The sequence below is a fragment of the Siniperca chuatsi genome, linkage group LG21, assembly GCF_020085105.1.
Source record: "Siniperca chuatsi isolate FFG_IHB_CAS linkage group LG21, ASM2008510v1, whole genome shotgun sequence".
NCBI classification, from domain to species: domain Eukaryota; kingdom Metazoa; phylum Chordata; class Actinopteri; order Centrarchiformes; family Sinipercidae; genus Siniperca; species Siniperca chuatsi.
Genome location: NC_058062.1, coordinates 18918343 through 18936761, shown reverse-complemented (window position 1 = coordinate 18936761; position 18419 = coordinate 18918343). Strand labels below are relative to the sequence as shown.

Here is an 18419-nt window from a genome sequence, read left to right as displayed (position 1 = left end):
ATGCAACTGATCCTCATATACAGAAAATATTTTTTCTCCCCATTTTACCAGAAGAGGGACTTTCCTATCAAGACAGCCCACATCTTTGAGTCACAGTGTGTGGGAAAACACATTTTATAAGTTAAATACATAATCAAAATGATTAAACGCCCACACTCTTAAGTTCTAGGTCTTAAATGCGAATGTATCTGCAAATAAATCTGTACTATTTGTTGACGTCAAACCCATCTGCATGAGGTTTTAACAGTGAAACGTGATTGAGTCATCCGGACATTGCAATGAGTTATTTTATTTTTATCTTTAGGCCAATTCTTTACAGGTCCCAAAATATGCGTTAAAAATACACAACTTAATAGTTTTATGGTTACTACCCTCATACATTTTACTAACATGTCTAGGATGTCTAGAAAAGCATTTTTTCGTGCCTTGTAACATTGCTTTCAGACATTCAAAAAACTTAAGGGAAAGAACTGGGAATCATTTCTTTTTTAGAGTAAACATACTGAACCTTTACCTTCCCAACCTGGGGAAAACTGTAGTTGGAAATTTAAACCATTACATTTAAATTAGTTTTAATGAAGCTTAAATTAAATTCTGAATAAAAGAAAGTGACACTAAATTAACTTTAAATCTTCTGGCACTCGATATGCTGTCCTGAATTATATGACCAGTGCTGCCAGTTAGACTCAACTCAAACTAAACTTATATGGGCGGGCTCAGAAATGACTTCAAAGAGACGCAAAATGATGCAGCTGCGTCTTTGATAGTTTTTTTTTTTTTTGTGTGTGTGTGTGTGTCTCTTACGGGTGTCTTGCTCCTGTAAAGGAGGGGTGGTGGGCCTTTTACATACTGTGCTGTGTTCAGGGGCCAGTCACTGAACTTACAAATAGCAGCCAGTTATTGATATAGTTTCATATTAGAATATTTAAAGGTATTTATTATTCATTCATTTATTACACTGAGTAAACAATGTAACTATTCATAATGTACGTTAATTATTGCCAAGAACCAGGGCTTGAAATGAGTCTTAACAAATTAGTACTCATTTTACAAATGTGCCCCCTCTTCTATTAAACTGTGCCAGTTTGGCTTCCTGCTTCAAAGGTTTTTAAACCAGTCCCTGACTTCAATTTGAAGACAACAAAGACAGGGGAACACAAATTGTACAGCTACATTGTGCATTGAGGCAACTACACACAAAACAGCTAATGAGGAGCAGATCTGATTTATCATCACCATCACACTGTATGTGCAGATGGGCTGATTGTCCACTACAGATTACTGTAATATGAGGCTTATTATGATAATTGCTGGCCTGGTTGTGGTGTGTGAGGTGGGGATATGTGGCATCGGTTTGTTTTGAAAGGTTCTCAGCTTAATGTGGGTCCAACTGTAAAAGAAAAAACTAAATGTCTCCAGTCTAATTCTGTATGTGTGAAGGCAGTTTTTACTGACAACTGTCCTACAGCATCCACATGATAGACTATGCTGTGCTATATTAAATATCAGCAGTCTTTCAGGCAGTTGACTCTTTGTGCCTCATTAGCAGCAGCATCATCATCATCATCACACATCTTACTCACAGTCTGTATGTACATACTAAATACTCACCAGGTCAAAAGGGGCCCTCTAGTGGGTTAATCAAGCCTTGCTGTTCCAGCTGCTGAGAACATGACAACTCCACACATGAGGGCCAAAATCAATAAACCAATAAATAGATCAAATGAAAGGATTTATATGATAAAAGCTAAATACCTAAATATTGAAAAAGTAAAAAGACCCAAATTGTAGAATTTGTTAACTCTGAGAAGTTGAGAAAAAAGTTAAAATCCACCATGCTACTGGTTCCTATTGGCTATCAAATGTAGCCAGTGCATTCCTATGTTCCTGCCTTTGAAGCCTTAAAGTGGTCAGAAATTAATTATGTCTGGAACAATGATTCATTTCTGCCATCTGTTTCAAGTTTCCCATAAGTAGTGCCATATAGTGCCACATAAATTAAGAGTTGACAAATATATTTGTAAATTGATTATCAATAGGTAAATCAAAATGCAAATAATGAGTAAAATATTTCCCCTTGGGATACATCTTTTCCCTTGTAGTTAGTTACATTACAAGTTTAAAGCTCTATTAATTTAATTTTTATTATTGTCATCTTATTAAGTTGTTGTAGCAAATGTGTTAGCAAACAGTTACTTATTTACACATCCAGCTGTTAAAGGTCAACATTAGCATTCATTTGGAGTTATGTTTCTGGCCATCTGATGAATGTAACTCCATTATTCTCACTCCTTTTAGCTCTGTTTTGCTCTCCACCAACTCCTGAGGGAAATATCTGGCTCTTTAGCTGCTAAAAGCTCCACTCTGTTCACCAGCTAGTCACTAAGTGTGTCTGTCTGCAGTTTGGTGCTGAGCAGGTAGTTTACAGTGGATTTTAGAGCTATTTAGCTGAATACAGCTGCCTGCTGCAACTTGCAACAATGCTGATGAGAACTGTGAGACTGAACCCAAACAGTTGTGGGCTGTAAAACCAAGACAATGAGCTAAAAAGATGCTAAAAGGCTCCGTAGAGCTGAGGGGAACTGCAAATTGAATTGAGTGATCATTCTCAGGGGGTTCATCACTAAGAGCGACCCCTTTCACATTACATGTAATCCTTTGACCCATTGTTCATATAAAAATATAAATTACTGCAGCTTTAAAGGTGAATTTCTCTATGAGCTGAGCTAGGCATATGCAGCACACCTTCAAACTACATACACATATAATAGAGGTTATCTATGAGTTTCGATATTCCCCATAAAAAATTCTGATAAATTCCCTTTTTTTGGATTGTCAGCCATTTCATTTGAATCAAAATAACCTTTCATTAATAAGTAGGAAAATAGACTTCCTTGATGCTGACAATCACAATGACTGAAGGAGATTCTTCATGTCAGTCCTGATGTGATATTCATTTTGCATCAACACTGAAAGGGTAAATGGATCCAGCTTACTGATATTCCTTTTTCCTGACACAAGTTTCCTTATATATAACAAAGACACACAGTATCATATAGGAGACCATACAGACATGCGTTGTGGACAAGCAACCTGTCCAGGTTGAGAACTACTGGACTAAACCTAACTGTATATAAAGTAGCTACAACTCAACCAGCTACAACAGTTTAGTGCTGCTGACACATTCATGAATCTGTATTAACAATTTAATAATGAAATTTATATTTCTTTTTTCTTCTGCAGAACAAGTACTTATTAGTACTAATATTTTAGGTAAAGTTTCACTGAGTTTTTTTACACTGCGGTATTGCTACTTTTACCTAAGTAAAGGATCAGAGTACTTGTTCCACCACTGCTCCTGGACCGTGGCCATGTTTGAGAGACAGCTGCTTGTCCACTACTGAAATGACACAGTAATAATCACAGCCGAGATAGGCAGGATACAGTCAAGAACATCCTTTTATTCAATCAAGTAAAGGGGTTGCTCTCTTCAAACTGTTTTTTATTATTATTATGGAAAAGAAACTGTAATTAACACATGCATTTCACCATGGGCTCTGGGGGGTGTGTTTAAGGATGGGACGCTGCTCCAAGGGTGGAGGAGGAGGAGGAGGAGCAATCGTGGCGGGAGGGGATACAGGCCAGAGGCGAGGGGTTAGGCCGGCCAGGGGGCTCAGTCTACACATCACTCAACACGGCCCAGCATCCTACTAAACGTGTTAAAAACAAACAAAAGGAAATTTTTTTTAAAACGGCGGACGGTTCGGCCACAGGGTCCGACTGGGCTCTTTGAACGGTGCAGGGGCAGATACTGTAGACAACCTCCCTTAACAAAACACGCACAAGCACACACACGCACAAGCTTGTACTTCTATCTTTGTGAGGACCGTCATTGACATAATGCATTCCCTAGCCCCTTACCTTAACCATTACAACTAAATGCCTAACCCTTACCCTCACCTAACCCTTAAATCCAAGTCTTAACCTTCAAACAGCCCTTTGAAGTTGTGAGGACCGGCCAAAATATCCTCACTTTCCAAAAATGTCCTCACTCTGTAGGTAAAAAACTTCAGTCCTCACTATGTAGCAAGTACAAGTACACACACACATACACCTCCGTGCAACCTGTTCATCTCTGATATGGCTTCTCAACTGTGGCGCTTTTACTTGTCGAGGCTTGATTGATAATACTGCTGCTGGCTTCATTTGCTTGATGAAGGAAAAATAAAAAGTTGCATATATATATATATATATATATATATACACACGTGTTTTTTTTTTTTCCAGGACAAAAATCTGTAATCACTTGATTTTGCTGGTGGAATTTCAAGGTGCTTTCACTATTAGTCACCGAAGTCTTCTAGTTTTGTACAACTTTTGGAACCATATCACTTTGGTCAATGTGTCTCTCAAACACTGTGATTTAGAATGGTGGTGAATCAATACACCATTGTGAAGCAATGTGTTACATTTTCTTATGATTGTGCTAAATCTGAGCCTTTCGGTCACCGTGCTGTGGAACCAGTCCGCTTATAAGGTGCTTCGAGTCATTTTCATTTTTTTTGTTTTTTTTTTTTGTTTTAAATCGCTGGTCTCATTCAACCACTAGAAAGGTGCATAATTGAAGGTCTCAATGCAGCATCTTCCTGCTGCCTAAGATACGCAGTAACAATGACAAAAAAAAAAGCAAATCCAAATTCAATTATAAAAAAATAAATAGATAGAAACAAGGATTACAAACAAACCTGCCTATACTAGCAGTCCTATTGGTCATCTCCCTCGCCTAAGTCCAAAACCCAAAGGTTCCCGTGAGTGCTTTTCTCCCTCCACCGGGGTTGATTTGTCATTGACTGCTCCCAGGGGAAAACAATTCCTTTGCCCTGACCTCAGCACAGCCCAGAGCCCCGTGGTGTAACTTGTTCACTTACATTAGCTGTTGAATGGAGAAGCTGAAGAAGATGGGTATGGTAATACAATGTGAAGCGTACAGACAAGAATAACATGTGAGCTAACTGCATTCTGCTCAGACAAAAAAATCTTTGCGTATTCTTTTTTTTTTTGAAACCCCGCCATTCAGAGAAAGGGAGGGGGGGAGGGGAGGAGGGTTACGCGGCTACAGACTACTCCAGTGTCCAAGATAGACAGAAGACAAGATACAGAGGAAGAGAGGCAAGACAGAAAATATCTTTTTTTTGTGCTTTTTTATGCTTTTCTTAATTATTCAACAATAAAAAGAGGAACTAAATCACACCAATTTCCTTTAGTACTATGTATACTGCTTTAAAAAGCTTGAAGAAGAGGAAGAGAAAGATATAGAAGTATGAAGGAGGGGACTTATTTTTTCATTTGAGATGGGCACTCAGGATTACAAGATGGAATCTGTGAACAAAAGGCACTTTTTAGGGACAACCTTTAAGATGCTCTGAGTCTATAACACTACATCACCAAACAAATATTTATAATCATTTACAGTGGGAGATGGGGATTCGGGGGTGGGGGTTCACTTGAATTGATGACAGCAGACCAGCTGACCAGACAGAGGCCGCTAATTCCCTCTTGCTGAACCAACTAGACATTTACACCAAATATAAAAATCTCGCCAGATATCATCATTCACTGTCTTTTTTTTCTTCTTTCTTTCTTTGCAGCGGGAGTCCATACTTGTGCATCTCCCAAATTGGGGAAGATCTTGTCTTTGTCACAAATTAGGATCACTTGTGTTGGATGATACAGTCTGGGAAAAAAAATTGCATTTTACAAGATTCTTTTCCCTACGACCGCTCCTCGGCTATGGTGTAAAGGTTGGGGGGGAAAAATGCCTTTTGTCACGACAACCTTTTCATACAATGAACCCCTCCCCCCTCAGTAAATACAAAAAGAGAAATAGAATAATGCATGTTTTCCTAAAATTTGCTTTTATGATAACACTTAATTTCGTTTATTATTTATGTATAATAGAGATTGAATGTACTTTACTCTTTACGAAAGCACCAGTTTTCATAGTGATATATATTTTATGAGTTGCAAAATTGTTCCTTCAGCCCTCCCACATTCTGAAAACAAATCATTAGAAATGATTTTTTTTCTTAAAAAAGTAATAAAAGGAAGAAAAAAAAAACAAACAAAAGGAAATTAAAAACAATTTCCCCAAACTTACTTACAAAGACTGGGATTCTTTTCTCGCTGCCCTCGTATTTAGAGTCCCAGAGCATGTGGACTTGAAAAACAAAAAAAAAAAAAAAAACTTAAGAGGGTTTTCCCTCTTTTCTCGTGACACCCTCAAACAATCGCTAACAAACAAACACAATTCCTCTACCAAGGCATTGCACATGGCTCAATCAACATACATCATTTAGTTTCAAGAACAATACTTCCCATCAAAACAAGAAAGAAAACTACAAAACCTAATCTGTTCTTTTTTTCCCCCTCAACTACATTATCATCACTGTCTATGTATCTATTGTTGTGTTTGCCATGGATTTTCTTTTATGTCATTTAACACGAGTGTGGGTTTAGAGACTGGTACTTTAGCTCTAATCAGCGGTTTTTGAGATGCATCCTATGACTGTGCGATGTACGCCATGCTTCAAAAAATAACTAGACTGCCACAGAGCTTATCTTGCAAATAAAAAAAAAGTATATATCTATAAATATATATGTGTATTATATATAAAGATGCTTGCGATTATCTAGTGAGCTGTCACCGTTTTTTCTCCCTCTCCTGACATAAATGTTTCACCATTCACTATAGCTTATATGTGAGAAAAAGAACCTGAATTCATGTTTGACAAATTGCATAATGGGAATACAGAGGCACTTCCATAGATTAGAAAAGAAATCACCTTAGCCATCGTTAACGTCATACTCAGCAGAGCTAGTTCTCTCTACGAAGCTGATGAGATGGTCGCCAGTCGGTTGGCCAACTATGTTGTGTTTCCCTGCAGTGAAGAACGTGGCCAGGCAGTCCAGTTATTTTGTGAGGTTTGGATGGGTGATATGAATTCAACTTTTAATAGGAAATAACTGAATCAGTCAGAATATGTATGGGCTAATGATGTAAAACGATTAAAAGCATAAAGGCCTCCTCAGATTGTCTATTTTTAAGACTTCCCTTTGAATTCAGTCGGGCACAGGGGATGTGTTTGCGCTAATAGTGAGTGGTCTTTTATAAGTCTGTGTGTTTAAGAAGTGGTGATCTGTGCTCTACAAGTGTTTCCATCCCAGTGATACATCCACTGATTTGAAACACTAAGTGGTGGTCAATCTACTGTAATTCTTACGAAAAAGAAACTCACATGGTTGGCTGGCATGATTGTTTTAGTGCAGTTTTGATCATTAAGGACTCATTGATTCACAATAGCTAGGGGGGAGTGCTGGTGTGTGTGTGTGTTGGGGGGTTACCATAGCAACCGATATCCTTAACCTGATACTGTGCACCAAAACAAAAATGGGCACATGAGCGATCCTCCTACTGCTAGCCTTAGAGCCCCTCGTTCCCTCTCCGAAAACAGCCAGATATGTCACATATTCATTTTGCTCCACAGTGTGGCTCCCTCTGCTCTTGGAGCAGCGGCCTGTCTGGGAGTGTAAACAACAGGGTAAACTTTAGGGAGACAGAAAGAAGAGCTACTCTCTCTTTTACTCTGGGTCTCATCTTCAGCAACCTTCCCTCCTTGGTTCTGTTTTTCTATCACTCGCATATCACCACCGGCTGTACCTGGGTCAAATAGTACATGCAGCGAGTTTTTTTTTTTTTTTTGTATGGTTCAGCAGGTAAGTTCCCAGAAAATAAGCTTCCTGTGATTGTCAAAATCCTGCATTGTGTGGTCTTCCGGTACAGTACGTGGCAAATAGGTTTATCTGGCACCGAGAACAAACAAACCATGTCAAACTTTTACATGAAAATACTTTTATTTGCCTTCTTGCTGGGAGCTGGTCAAGAAGATTGATACCACTCTCATGTCTGTCCATTAAAGATAAAACTATGGCAAGCAGCTGGTTAATTAGCTTAGCAAAAAACTGGAAACAGGGGGAAAACATCTAGCCTGGCTTTGTCTAAAGGTAACAAAATCTGCCTACCAGCACTTCTAAGGCTGCGCAACTGTGTTGCGACCAGTTGCCAGGTCCCAACACCCCATAAAACGGCGATTTCTCATTTTCACACTTCAGTTCTTGTACAGATAAAACAAACAAGATGTTACATGATTAACATGAGCTTTAGAGGTGCTGGTTTGCGGATTTTGTTACCATTGGACAGAGCCAGGCTAGCTGTTCCCCTCTGTTTCCGGCCTTTATGCCATGCTAAGCTAACCGGCTGCTGGCAGTAGCTTCATATTTAACGTGCAAACATGAGCGGTATCAATCTTGTCATCTAACTCTCGGTAAGAAAGCGAATAAGCGTATTTCCCAAAATGTCAAACTTTTTCTTAAAGTTTTTGCATGTACTATGTGATCGAGGTCAGCGAACCACCCTGTTTACGCCACTTTAACATCCCACTTGTTACTGTGTTTCTCTATAAGGTGCTGTCATTCAAATACAAAACAATTATAAAATAGTACAAATCCGAAAGGAATAAATTCAAATAAGAGAACACACAAGAGTTAACAAAATCATTCATCTACATTACAAGAGGGCAAAGGGGGAACCAATAGCTGCTGTCTATAGTCGTGAAAACTGTCAGTATTGATGTACTCACACTGTGATTTTCAGTGTGTGTGTGATGTTTGGATATCTAATCAAATAGGTAGCGAGAGTTCACTGGGCTTACTGTGTGCATATAAAATGAAAATATGATAACACAACACCACCACCTAATGAATACTACAATCTAAAAAAAAGGTCCGACTGGGCAACTGTGATTGTTTTCAATTGTACATACATGCTGTGGTCATGGCACAGATTGTGATCTTTCTGGGTGTGTGTTGTGCGGGGAGACGTGAGAATGAGCGGAGGCCAACGATTTGTCAAACTGAACGATGGGGGTCGAGAACACGTGAAGGCTTCTTGTACCTTGATTTTTCCTCTTTAAAACTCTTAATAGGCAAGTGTGGTTTACCTCCCATGCCTTGTAGGTAAATAGTGCACATCGTTAAGATTAGTGTTAATTGATTCAGCTTCTAGTGCAACTCTTAATCAAGATATGTTTTGGCATGGTCTCTCTCTAGTTAGCAGTAGGATAAAAAAGGGACTTTATAGAGTCAATGGTCATTCAGAGGGAGAGAAACATTGGTCAATTTGATTTTGTTTTGGGTGATGACAGACATCACAGGAGCACGGACTGCAGCTTTCATTGGAAACCAAATAGTGTATTTGCTTTGATCAGGCTGTGGATTCATTGTGGGCAAAGCTTTGTAGCTTAAATGTTAAATCTGGGGTGTGGAAACCTTTTTATATTGTTGGACAGTTGATTTTCTTAGCCATTCATTACACAATGCGTCCTCACGAAGTAGGAGAAGTTGACTGCTTTTTCCTCCGTCAGGCTCCTCCTGCGTTGCTGCCGAGTTGTGCTGGTTCGGTGGTTTCAGGAGAGATGCCTGCTTGCTGCTGTTTGTCCCCTTACCCCTTCTTTATCCTGGCATCCTCTTGTCCATCCATTCATCTTTCCATCTATCCATCTTTGCTCGAAACAGGTCCTCCTTCTGACTGGTTAAATGAGTCCAGAGTTCCTCTAAAAGCGTCACGCTGCTGTAATTTCCTGCGTTTCCTTGCTTGGTTGTATTTTGTATCAGGTGAGACGTACTGTCAGGGTCGGTCGGTGGGTTGGTTGGTTGGGGGACAGTCATTATCCTGCGGGTTGTTTCTCTGTTTTTCTATTTCCGATTGTAAAGAAAGAATTGTAGTTGCTGGTTTGTACACAGATCTTGTCAGAGGAACCAAGACTGAAAAAGAAAAAGGGGAGAGATCATGTTAATATCGAAAACCAGTTCAACGTGCCTACACAAGTAGTGGACAACATAACAAAAAACACGATACAATACAGAATAGCATGAAACTCTCCTGGTTCAGTACAAAAGGTAACCCATTAAGTTAGAAAATACACTCACTGTCCACTTCATTAGGTACCTCTGTACAATTTACTTACACGAGGGGGGAGACTATTAGAAACACATTTCAATATAATTTGTACAGGTGTACCTAATAAAGTGGCCAGTGAGTGTATCTGGTATTTTGCTAAAATGTCAGAGGTACAAACCTGTGGACAGAAAAACCTAAATACACACGTTAGCTGCTAACATATTCACTGTGACAATACTAAAATGCGGATGTTTAGCAGCTAATATTTACCAGGTTTACCATCTTAGTTTAGCCTGTTTGCATGCTAACATTTGCTAATTAGCACCAAACACAAAGCACAGCTAAGACTGGGATTGTCATTAGTTTTGCATAAACCTAAGTATTGGGAAAATTGGAATTTTGACCTAATGATGGCGCTAGATGAACGATCTGGGGAACACCAACGTTATTAGAATTTATCCTCTAGGGACACTGAATATTTTTAGCAAATGTCACTGCAATCCATCCAATAGCTGGCAAGATATTCAATTTTGAACCACAAATGTCAATCTCATGGTGGTGCTAAACAAAAGTGGGGAACGACAGACATTCACAGAAGTGAATGTCTGTACAAAATTGCATGGCAATCTATGAAATATCTCAGCAGTTGTTTAAGTCTGCACCAAAGCGGTGGATCGACCTACCATCCCTACAGCCACGTCACTAGGATGGCTAGTAAAAAGATGTAATGTGGCAACAAGGAACTATATCAGAAATCACTATGACAGATGCAAACTGCTGAAACCGTTGTACTGTTCAGTGTCTTTGTTATTTTGTTCCTGAAAATGACTCCGTACACTGTCTTGACCTGTGGCCACTAGAGGTTCCTACAGTTCTTGAATACAGTCAGTGTCAGAACAGTCTTCTGGGCCACCAGCCCAGCTATTACCATCAATTCTGTCCATTTTTGGAGTGAAACACGGTATGTCTTGAATTTGGCCGCGCAGTGAATGGCTACTAATGGCCAAGCAGCAGCAGGGGGATAGCAGTCTGGCGCTCCCTGTCACTTGCACCGTCTTCACGTTGGGTTTCTCCCACTCAGCGTGAGCAGGGAGCAGAAGTGGGTCACCGTCGCTGTTGTTGGCTGCCCTGCTTGGCCTGCAGGATCTGGCACTGTGGGCTAGTGCGCCAACATTCTAGAAGTCAAGCCTTGGAAACTACTCTGAGCCTCCAGGGAAGCAGCCTTTTGTTTTGTTTGACTCTAACAGGTCGCATGAATACCCCCCTTCTGCCTCCTGCACCTCTCAGCTACCCTACTCCCCTGGGCACTGTCCCAGCAGGCCTTGGGCATTGTGACTTCTCCCTTCTTAGTTACTCTCCCTCTCTCTCCTTCTGTGTATGATCTTGTGTGTGTGTGTCTGTGACACAGACACACACACACACACACACAATCCATCTATCTCCCGTGAACACTCCCACTAAATCCTTGGCAGCAGACAGTGACCACCCTCTTTTCTTTCCTGCCCCCCCACCCTCGCCCCCTTTCAAACAACCCCTTCTCAAATTCAAGATCAACTGGCTATGACATCATGTCTGGTTGCCGGGGGTAATGAGACTGCCGGGACGTGACTTCTATAAGGGCTGAAACTCTGTTGCTCCGTTCCCTCCATCTCCCCTCTTTTCCTGCCCCGTTGGTATCTTGTTTCCACTTCTCCCCTGGTTGCAGTGTTTCACATTTGCCACTAGAGGGCATACAGAGCCCACTGTTGTCAGTGTAAGAGGTTCTCCAGCCTGTCCTGTAGTCACCACATACACACTTCTGACATGCTATTTGTTTTGGATATGGTTAAATAATAATAATAATAATAAAAATCACATTGCGATTATTTTGACATTACAATTGCGATATGATTCACGATTAGTAGGAATGATCATTTTTGCATTACAATTTTCATTTTCACTGAAAAAACTATTAAAATCATGATGGTGTGACATTTGTTGGGGTCTGTACCAAACAAACATGTTTTCTTACTGGGAACAAGATTTGTAGGCCAGGGCATCTCTGCAGCACTACAATTCTTCATTAAAATGCTGTTTTGTCACACATTTGACCTGTATCAAAAAATTGCAGCTTCTGCTCATTTGGACATTGCTTGCACTCGGCCATATTGTGATTTCAATAATATTTCGATTAATTGTGCAGCCCTACTTGTAATCTATCATTTCTTTAGTGGATCATTCATGTTTTTGTGTCCATCTCTGGGAGGCACATGCAAACAATTAATACTGTGTGTTTTGGTTCTGCCTTGAAAAGTAAAACCATACTTCAGGCACTCAGTATTGAACATCAATGAGCTGTTTAAGAAAAGCATATAAAGACACGCTACATGGCCAGTAGCCATAAGTATGTGGATACCGCGCCCATATTAGTTTTGGTGTAGGGCTATTTTTCAAGGTTTGGTCTACGCTTCTTTGCTCTTAAACAATAGTGTGCTTCCAGCTTTGTGGCAACAGTTTGGGGAAGACCATGTCCACTTTTAGACATGACAGTGTCCCCGAGCACAAAGCCAGCTCCATAAAGAAACGGTTTTCCCAGTACACCTTTAGGATGAATTGGAACACTGACTGCGAGTCAGGCCTTATTGCCCAAAATCATCTACATCTCCTACTTTTGGCAACATTGTGTATTAAGTTGTGTATAACATACCAGGGTCCAAAAAAGAATCACTTCAGAGTTAAGGTAGATTATTCAGAGTAAAGGAACATTAGTAACAAAGAAGGCATTGGGAAGAAGAATAAGAAGAAAAACTGACAGTGTGAAAAGTGGTGGAGCAAAAAGAGATAAGGATTGGAGTGAGAAAGAGAGGAAGGGGAATAAAGAGTGTAGTATAACGAGCAGACAAGCAGAAAGGATCAGGAATGGGGGAAAGTGAAAGGGAGGAAAAGTAAAAGAACAGAGGGCAGAGAAACGAGGGAGGGGATCAGCCGAGCAGTTTCAGATGGTTTCCATGTGTTGAGGAGCAGAGCTGAGCTGGCTCCAGGTGAGTGTGGTTGGACACTAATGAGAAAAGTACTGTGGTAATGGAGGAGGCATATGAACGAGGCGCAGAGTGGTGAAGGGAAGGAACGAAGAAGGTGAAAGAGGGAGAAAGTAAAAGGCAGAGACAGAGAAAATGAATAAGAGGGAGAAGAGCGGAGTAGGACAAAGCTAAAAGGAGAGCGAAAGTGAAGTAGAGAAGGGGGGTTCGGCAGGAAAAGGGAAAGGAGAGGTAGCAAGGAGAGGGAGTGAAAAAAGGCAGCAAGGGAGAAGGCCTGCTGCCTGAAGGGTAGGCTCCATATGTGCCATAAACAGTTGAGCACATATGGTAAACCACACACATACTGTAAAATAAAGATGTACAAATGCACACATTGACGGTGCGCTGTGGGATGCTTTGAGAGGAGAGGTGGAGAAAACCCAGCAGCAGGTTTCAGGGAGAGAGGGAATAAGAAATATTTTGGCGTACATCCACACAGTTAATAAGTTTCCTGAGTTTGACAGGTAATCACAGTCAAAACAGACGAGTTCCTTCCTCAATTTTACACAGAGAGACAAACTGTCAGTATATCCCAGACTCCTACCTGTGTCTGCTGCGGGATGTTCAGAAAGTTGTTGTCCCGTGATCCGATGCCGACAAACCTGTTGGGAGCTGTGGTGCCTGGCGTGGAGTATGCTAGAGAAACAGAAGAACAACAAAAGAAGACATCAGTGCGTACACATAGACAGCTGGCACTTAAATATGTGTATTCACTTTTTTTTTTTACTGAAAGTTAGATTATAAGAAGATAAATTCCACTCTCAAGTCTGTATGGTGAATATGAAGCTACTGCTAGCAGCCTGTTAGTTTAGCTTAGCACAAAGACTAAAACAGGGGGAAGCAGCTAGCCTGGCTCTTTCCAAAAGGTAAGAAAATCCATCTTCCTGCTACTCTAAAGCTCACTAATTAACTCATTGTATCTCGTTTGTTTAATCTGTTTAAAAAACTGAAAAGTAAAAATGACTCCAGACAGAGCCAGGCCTGCGCTTTCCTCCTGCCTCCTGCTGAGCTAAGCCGACCGGCTGCTGGCGGTAGCTTCATATTTATCATACAGACATGAGTGGTATCTCTCGCTAAGAAAGCGAATAAGTGTATTTCCAAAAATGTCACACTATTCCTTTAACATGTAATAGCATACAGTAAAAACTACTGACACACTGTTGTTAAATAACAAAAAAATCAGATAAATTAATTTAGTAGTACAGAAAGTACGGCTATATTTCATTGAGGTCATCAAAACTCCACAGAAAAGTCTGCCAAAATCTGGTATGCAAACTTAGATCTCCCCGAGTGATTAAATCCCGTTGATAAACTCAGTTGGAAGTGACTGAGCACACCAGAATCCTGACATTGAGGATCAGTCAGGGACAGTTAAAACCCACTGGCATCAAAGTCTGACAAATTTAGGGCAGTTTGAGGTACCCTACGGACTCCAGCATTTGAATCTCACTGAGGGATTCAGGATGCAGTGTGCAGACTTGTGCATATGTGGAGGAAAGGGAGGAAGAACAAGAAGGATAGAGACAGAGAGAGAGAGAATTTTGATGTTGGACATACACAGTATACATCCATGTGTTTCTAAGAATTGGAATAACATACATAAGACATAGAAGACTTTGAGACGCTGACTGGGGGGTAAAACGCAAACACTAAATTTGAAGGAAAGCTATAAACAAAAAATTAAAGTGCTCCATCCAGTGCCCCTCCTATCACAAGTGAGGAAGACAAATGTATTGTGAGAAAAGCCCCACGGTTGGACTGACATCACCTTAAAAACACACCCTATTCTGCTTAACAAATCACCAAACAAAAAAAACAAAAAAATCCCACCAAGAAGCTAAAATCAGCTCAACCAAAAACACGCATGAATATATGTTTTCCACCAATGTTCCACTTTCTACTGGAATGTTTTGGAGTCCATATAAATTAACTGCCCTAAATTTGTGCTCTTCACAAGTAAGAATCAATTAATAATCAAAATCCTCAAGTTTTATTTATTTATTCATTTTTTTACAAGGTTTGCTAATGAGTCCAGCAGGGGAAGACAGGAGGATTTAGAAGGAGAAGAACTGGGTTGGAGATGCAGCTTCCACACCAGACAACGCAAAAGGGCTCAACATGTAGAGCCACTCAAACTGATGGGGCCTAATACACAACCCTGATGAGCACCACATAAGTCCATTATGAAATATATTTCTCACCAGACCTCTGGTGGTCTTGATCTACTCTGAGCTCCACAGTTTATCCTGTGCTGGCTTCCATAGCCTTCCAAGGGTTAAGGGAGGTGAGATGTTGGATACACAGGAACAATGATGGCACGAAGTTGGAGGAAGAACAATGGCAGGGGTCTTTTCTTTGGAGAGGGTTGGGATTTTCAGATTGTTATTTTTTTGTTGGTTTGGTTTTGAGAACGGTCTCTGCGGGGTCACTTACACGGAGATGCGGGCGAGGAGAGTCCGCCGTCAGGGGGCGTGCTGTTGGGTTTAGAGTCGGGCATAGGGAGGGGCACTGGGCGGGCCACTGGGGGAGGTGGAGGCAGCAAGAAGGAGCCTGGCATTTTGCTCTGGCCGCTCCCGTTTGGCTGCAGACAACACAAATAGGGTCAGGAGGGCGACATGCGACAAGCCGCAGACACGGAATGAAAAGAGGATGCAGCTCAGGGAGGCCAGGTCCAAAAAAATATCCATGACGGAGGGGGGGAGGCGATGGTGGAAGGAGGGAGAGGAGGTGGTAGGAAACAACAACCAAAGGAATGATGTATGTGGACGGCATCTTTTATGGAGGTGTGAAAAATAATCACCACAGGGTTTGATAGGAGTGGGAGCTGGAGCTTGAGGTGAGAGGTTCCACAAGGGTGGTCCGTGGTGGGTGGAGGAGGTGTGGAGGAGGGAAGTGAGCAAATTATTGACTGGGTTCGTCCAGAAGATGGCAAGAAATCAAAACCATGGGAGAATACTCGTCTACACAAGCACAACACCACCAACGATACCAGCACCAAACAACCAAACTCCAACTAAAATCTTAACAGCTAGAGATGAAAACAGAAAAACGATGACACAACACAAGACAGGTATGCTTGACTGAAGTGTGCCATGACTGATTCACTCTCGTGCTGATGGTTGTAACTTCTAAGGGGTTGGGTGGAGCAAAAGAAAAAAAAAAAAAAAAAAAAAAAAAAAAAAAAAGGGAGTGTTGGGTTGGGTATAGGGGAGAGGAGGGGGAACGTCGGGGTCTGAAACGGCAAACGGCAAAATGACATCGACAAGACAATACAAAGATTTGTAGACCAACTGAATAAACAAATGTCTAGTGTGTTCACTTGTGTTGCTGTGGGGTGCATTTATGTAGACATATAACACCATAAAATAAGCTTTTGGCATGCACTATCCACTTAAAAGTAATAACATTAATATAGTAATATTGCATTGTAGAGAAATGCAAACACATGCTCAATACAATTTCAGATTTGTAGAGTGAGCTGGTGTTGCTGCTGGCTTTTCTATAAAAGGCACAAATACGGAAGCAAAAACAGGCCGTAATCAGGAGATCAGTCAAGCCACATCTTTGTCCGATTTTAAATCTCTTTTAAAAATGTGCTTTTACTTAATTCCTTGTTGTTTATGTCTAATAATCTATTCTATTGTTTTATTATTTTAATATCTTATCGTATACTTTAGTTTAATTCTTACTTTTATGTTCTTTTTATAATGCTTTTATTCTATTATCATTTTATTGGAATCTGTTTTTGCTGCTGTTGTGAAGCACTTTGTAACTATGTTTTGAAAGGTGCTATACAAATAAATTATAATCAATTTTAATCTTATAAGCAACTTAACTTTTGAAATTTACATACATACATACAGCATTGAAATATTTTTACTTTGAAATCCATCTGTCTGACTTTATGTGGTGTTCCTGTCTTTTCAGATGGTACTTTCAAGTTGTACAATTTCAAAATTTGATTTCAAGTTTTTTCTAAGGATTTGCAAATTCAGAAGATTTAAGTGTCCAATATTCAAAAAACTCTAAAAACTATTGAAGTTGCTCAAATGCAGTACAGTCAAATTCTGATTAAAAAAATTCAAGCCATGTCAAAAAATCAGGTTTCTTTAAATCAGATTAATTACATTCACACACTGAAATTCAAATTGAAAAATTCTAACTTGAACATCCTGGCTACCAAGGATCAATCAAGCCTGAAGGAATCTATCAGACCTAGCTGTCTATCAGGTTACGTCCTGTCAGTCACATGATCCAAGAAAAAAAACACTTCAGATGAATTATCTGAATTTGTAAACCAGAAAAAAAACTCTAGTTTTTCGAAATTTGGAAAAACCTTCTAGAAATCAAACCACAAAGTCAGACAGATGGTTTTCAAAGTAAGATATATTTCAATGCAATAAATTCAGTGGTATTTAAATTTCAAAGTATTCAGTAGTTGTTAAATTTCACAATTAGGTATACAGTTGCTTAAAAAAAATATTATGGCCTTTTTTTGCTTCCATACTCACCTTCTCCACTACTATTCCTCTTTATTTTTCTACTTTCAGTGGTCTGTTAGAATATTTTATAACCGCTACACTTATAAGCTTCATAGACTGTTACTACAAGAAAAATCTTTCAGAATCCAGCAATGCTAATGCAAGCTAGGTGCAGGGTGTGGCACAGCTGCAGTTTCTGTATAAATGGCACATTTTTAAGTTAACAGTGTTCCTTCTCTCTGGTGGCTAGCCTTACCTGTCCGGCGGCCTGCCCCGAGCCATCAGCACAGACAAACTGCACAAATTCCTTCAGGGGGTCCTGTCCAGGGTGGTGGTGGTAGCGGATGGTTGGGTGGGTGAAGTAAGGGCTAGACTGCTGGATGATGGAGGGAGACGGAAAGTGCAAGGCCGAGGCTGAAGCACGGGGACTCCCTGCGAACAGAGACATTTGTATCAGAGGAACACAAATGGAGACAGCTGCAGAGAGCGAGAGGAAGACATGAACCATTGATTTCCTACACATTCTTACAGATGGGAGAGATGTATTAAGTGATTAACGAATGATAGCAAGAATATCACGTCACAACTGGAAACGATAAAGTTTAATTCTGGTTTTAAAATGTCGTACATGAAAGGAATGTTGTTTTTCCAAGAAAAGCTAAGTTAATAGCCATTATGGGCATTACTCATAATGTTTTATGATCACTCCAGAAAATCTATACAGCTTAATGGAGGAGATTTACACACACACACACACACACACACACACACACTCACAGAGACTACATAACAATTTAAGTCAACACCATTCAGACTTGTACACAGGCAAACACTGCACACACCTGAATGTGCACAAATTCAATAGAT

General features: G+C 40.3%; 1 protein-coding gene across 18 annotated transcripts in view; it reads right to left on the bottom strand.

Moving 5' to 3' along the window:
* Nucleotides 1-3441: 3441 nt before the first annotated feature.
* Nucleotides 3442-18419, bottom strand: part of nfixb (nuclear factor I/Xb) — a 141532-nt gene continuing 126554 nt past the window's right edge. For 13 of the 18 annotated variants that reach the window (XM_044182219.1, XM_044182223.1, XM_044182218.1 and 10 more), the window contains 4 exons: nt 17809-17984; nt 15505-15652; nt 13616-13707; nt 3442-9879 (listed from right to left, as the gene is read on the bottom strand). In XM_044182219.1, coding sequence (XP_044038154.1) covers nt 9865-9879; nt 13616-13707; nt 15505-15652; nt 17809-17984 — 431 coding nt within the window. In that variant the 3' untranslated portion in view covers nt 3442-9864. The remainder of the gene's footprint in view (nt 9880-13615; nt 13708-15504; nt 15653-17808; nt 17985-18419) is intronic. The other 5 variants (XM_044182234.1, XM_044182227.1, XM_044182230.1 and 2 more) reach the window with 1 other exon arrangement.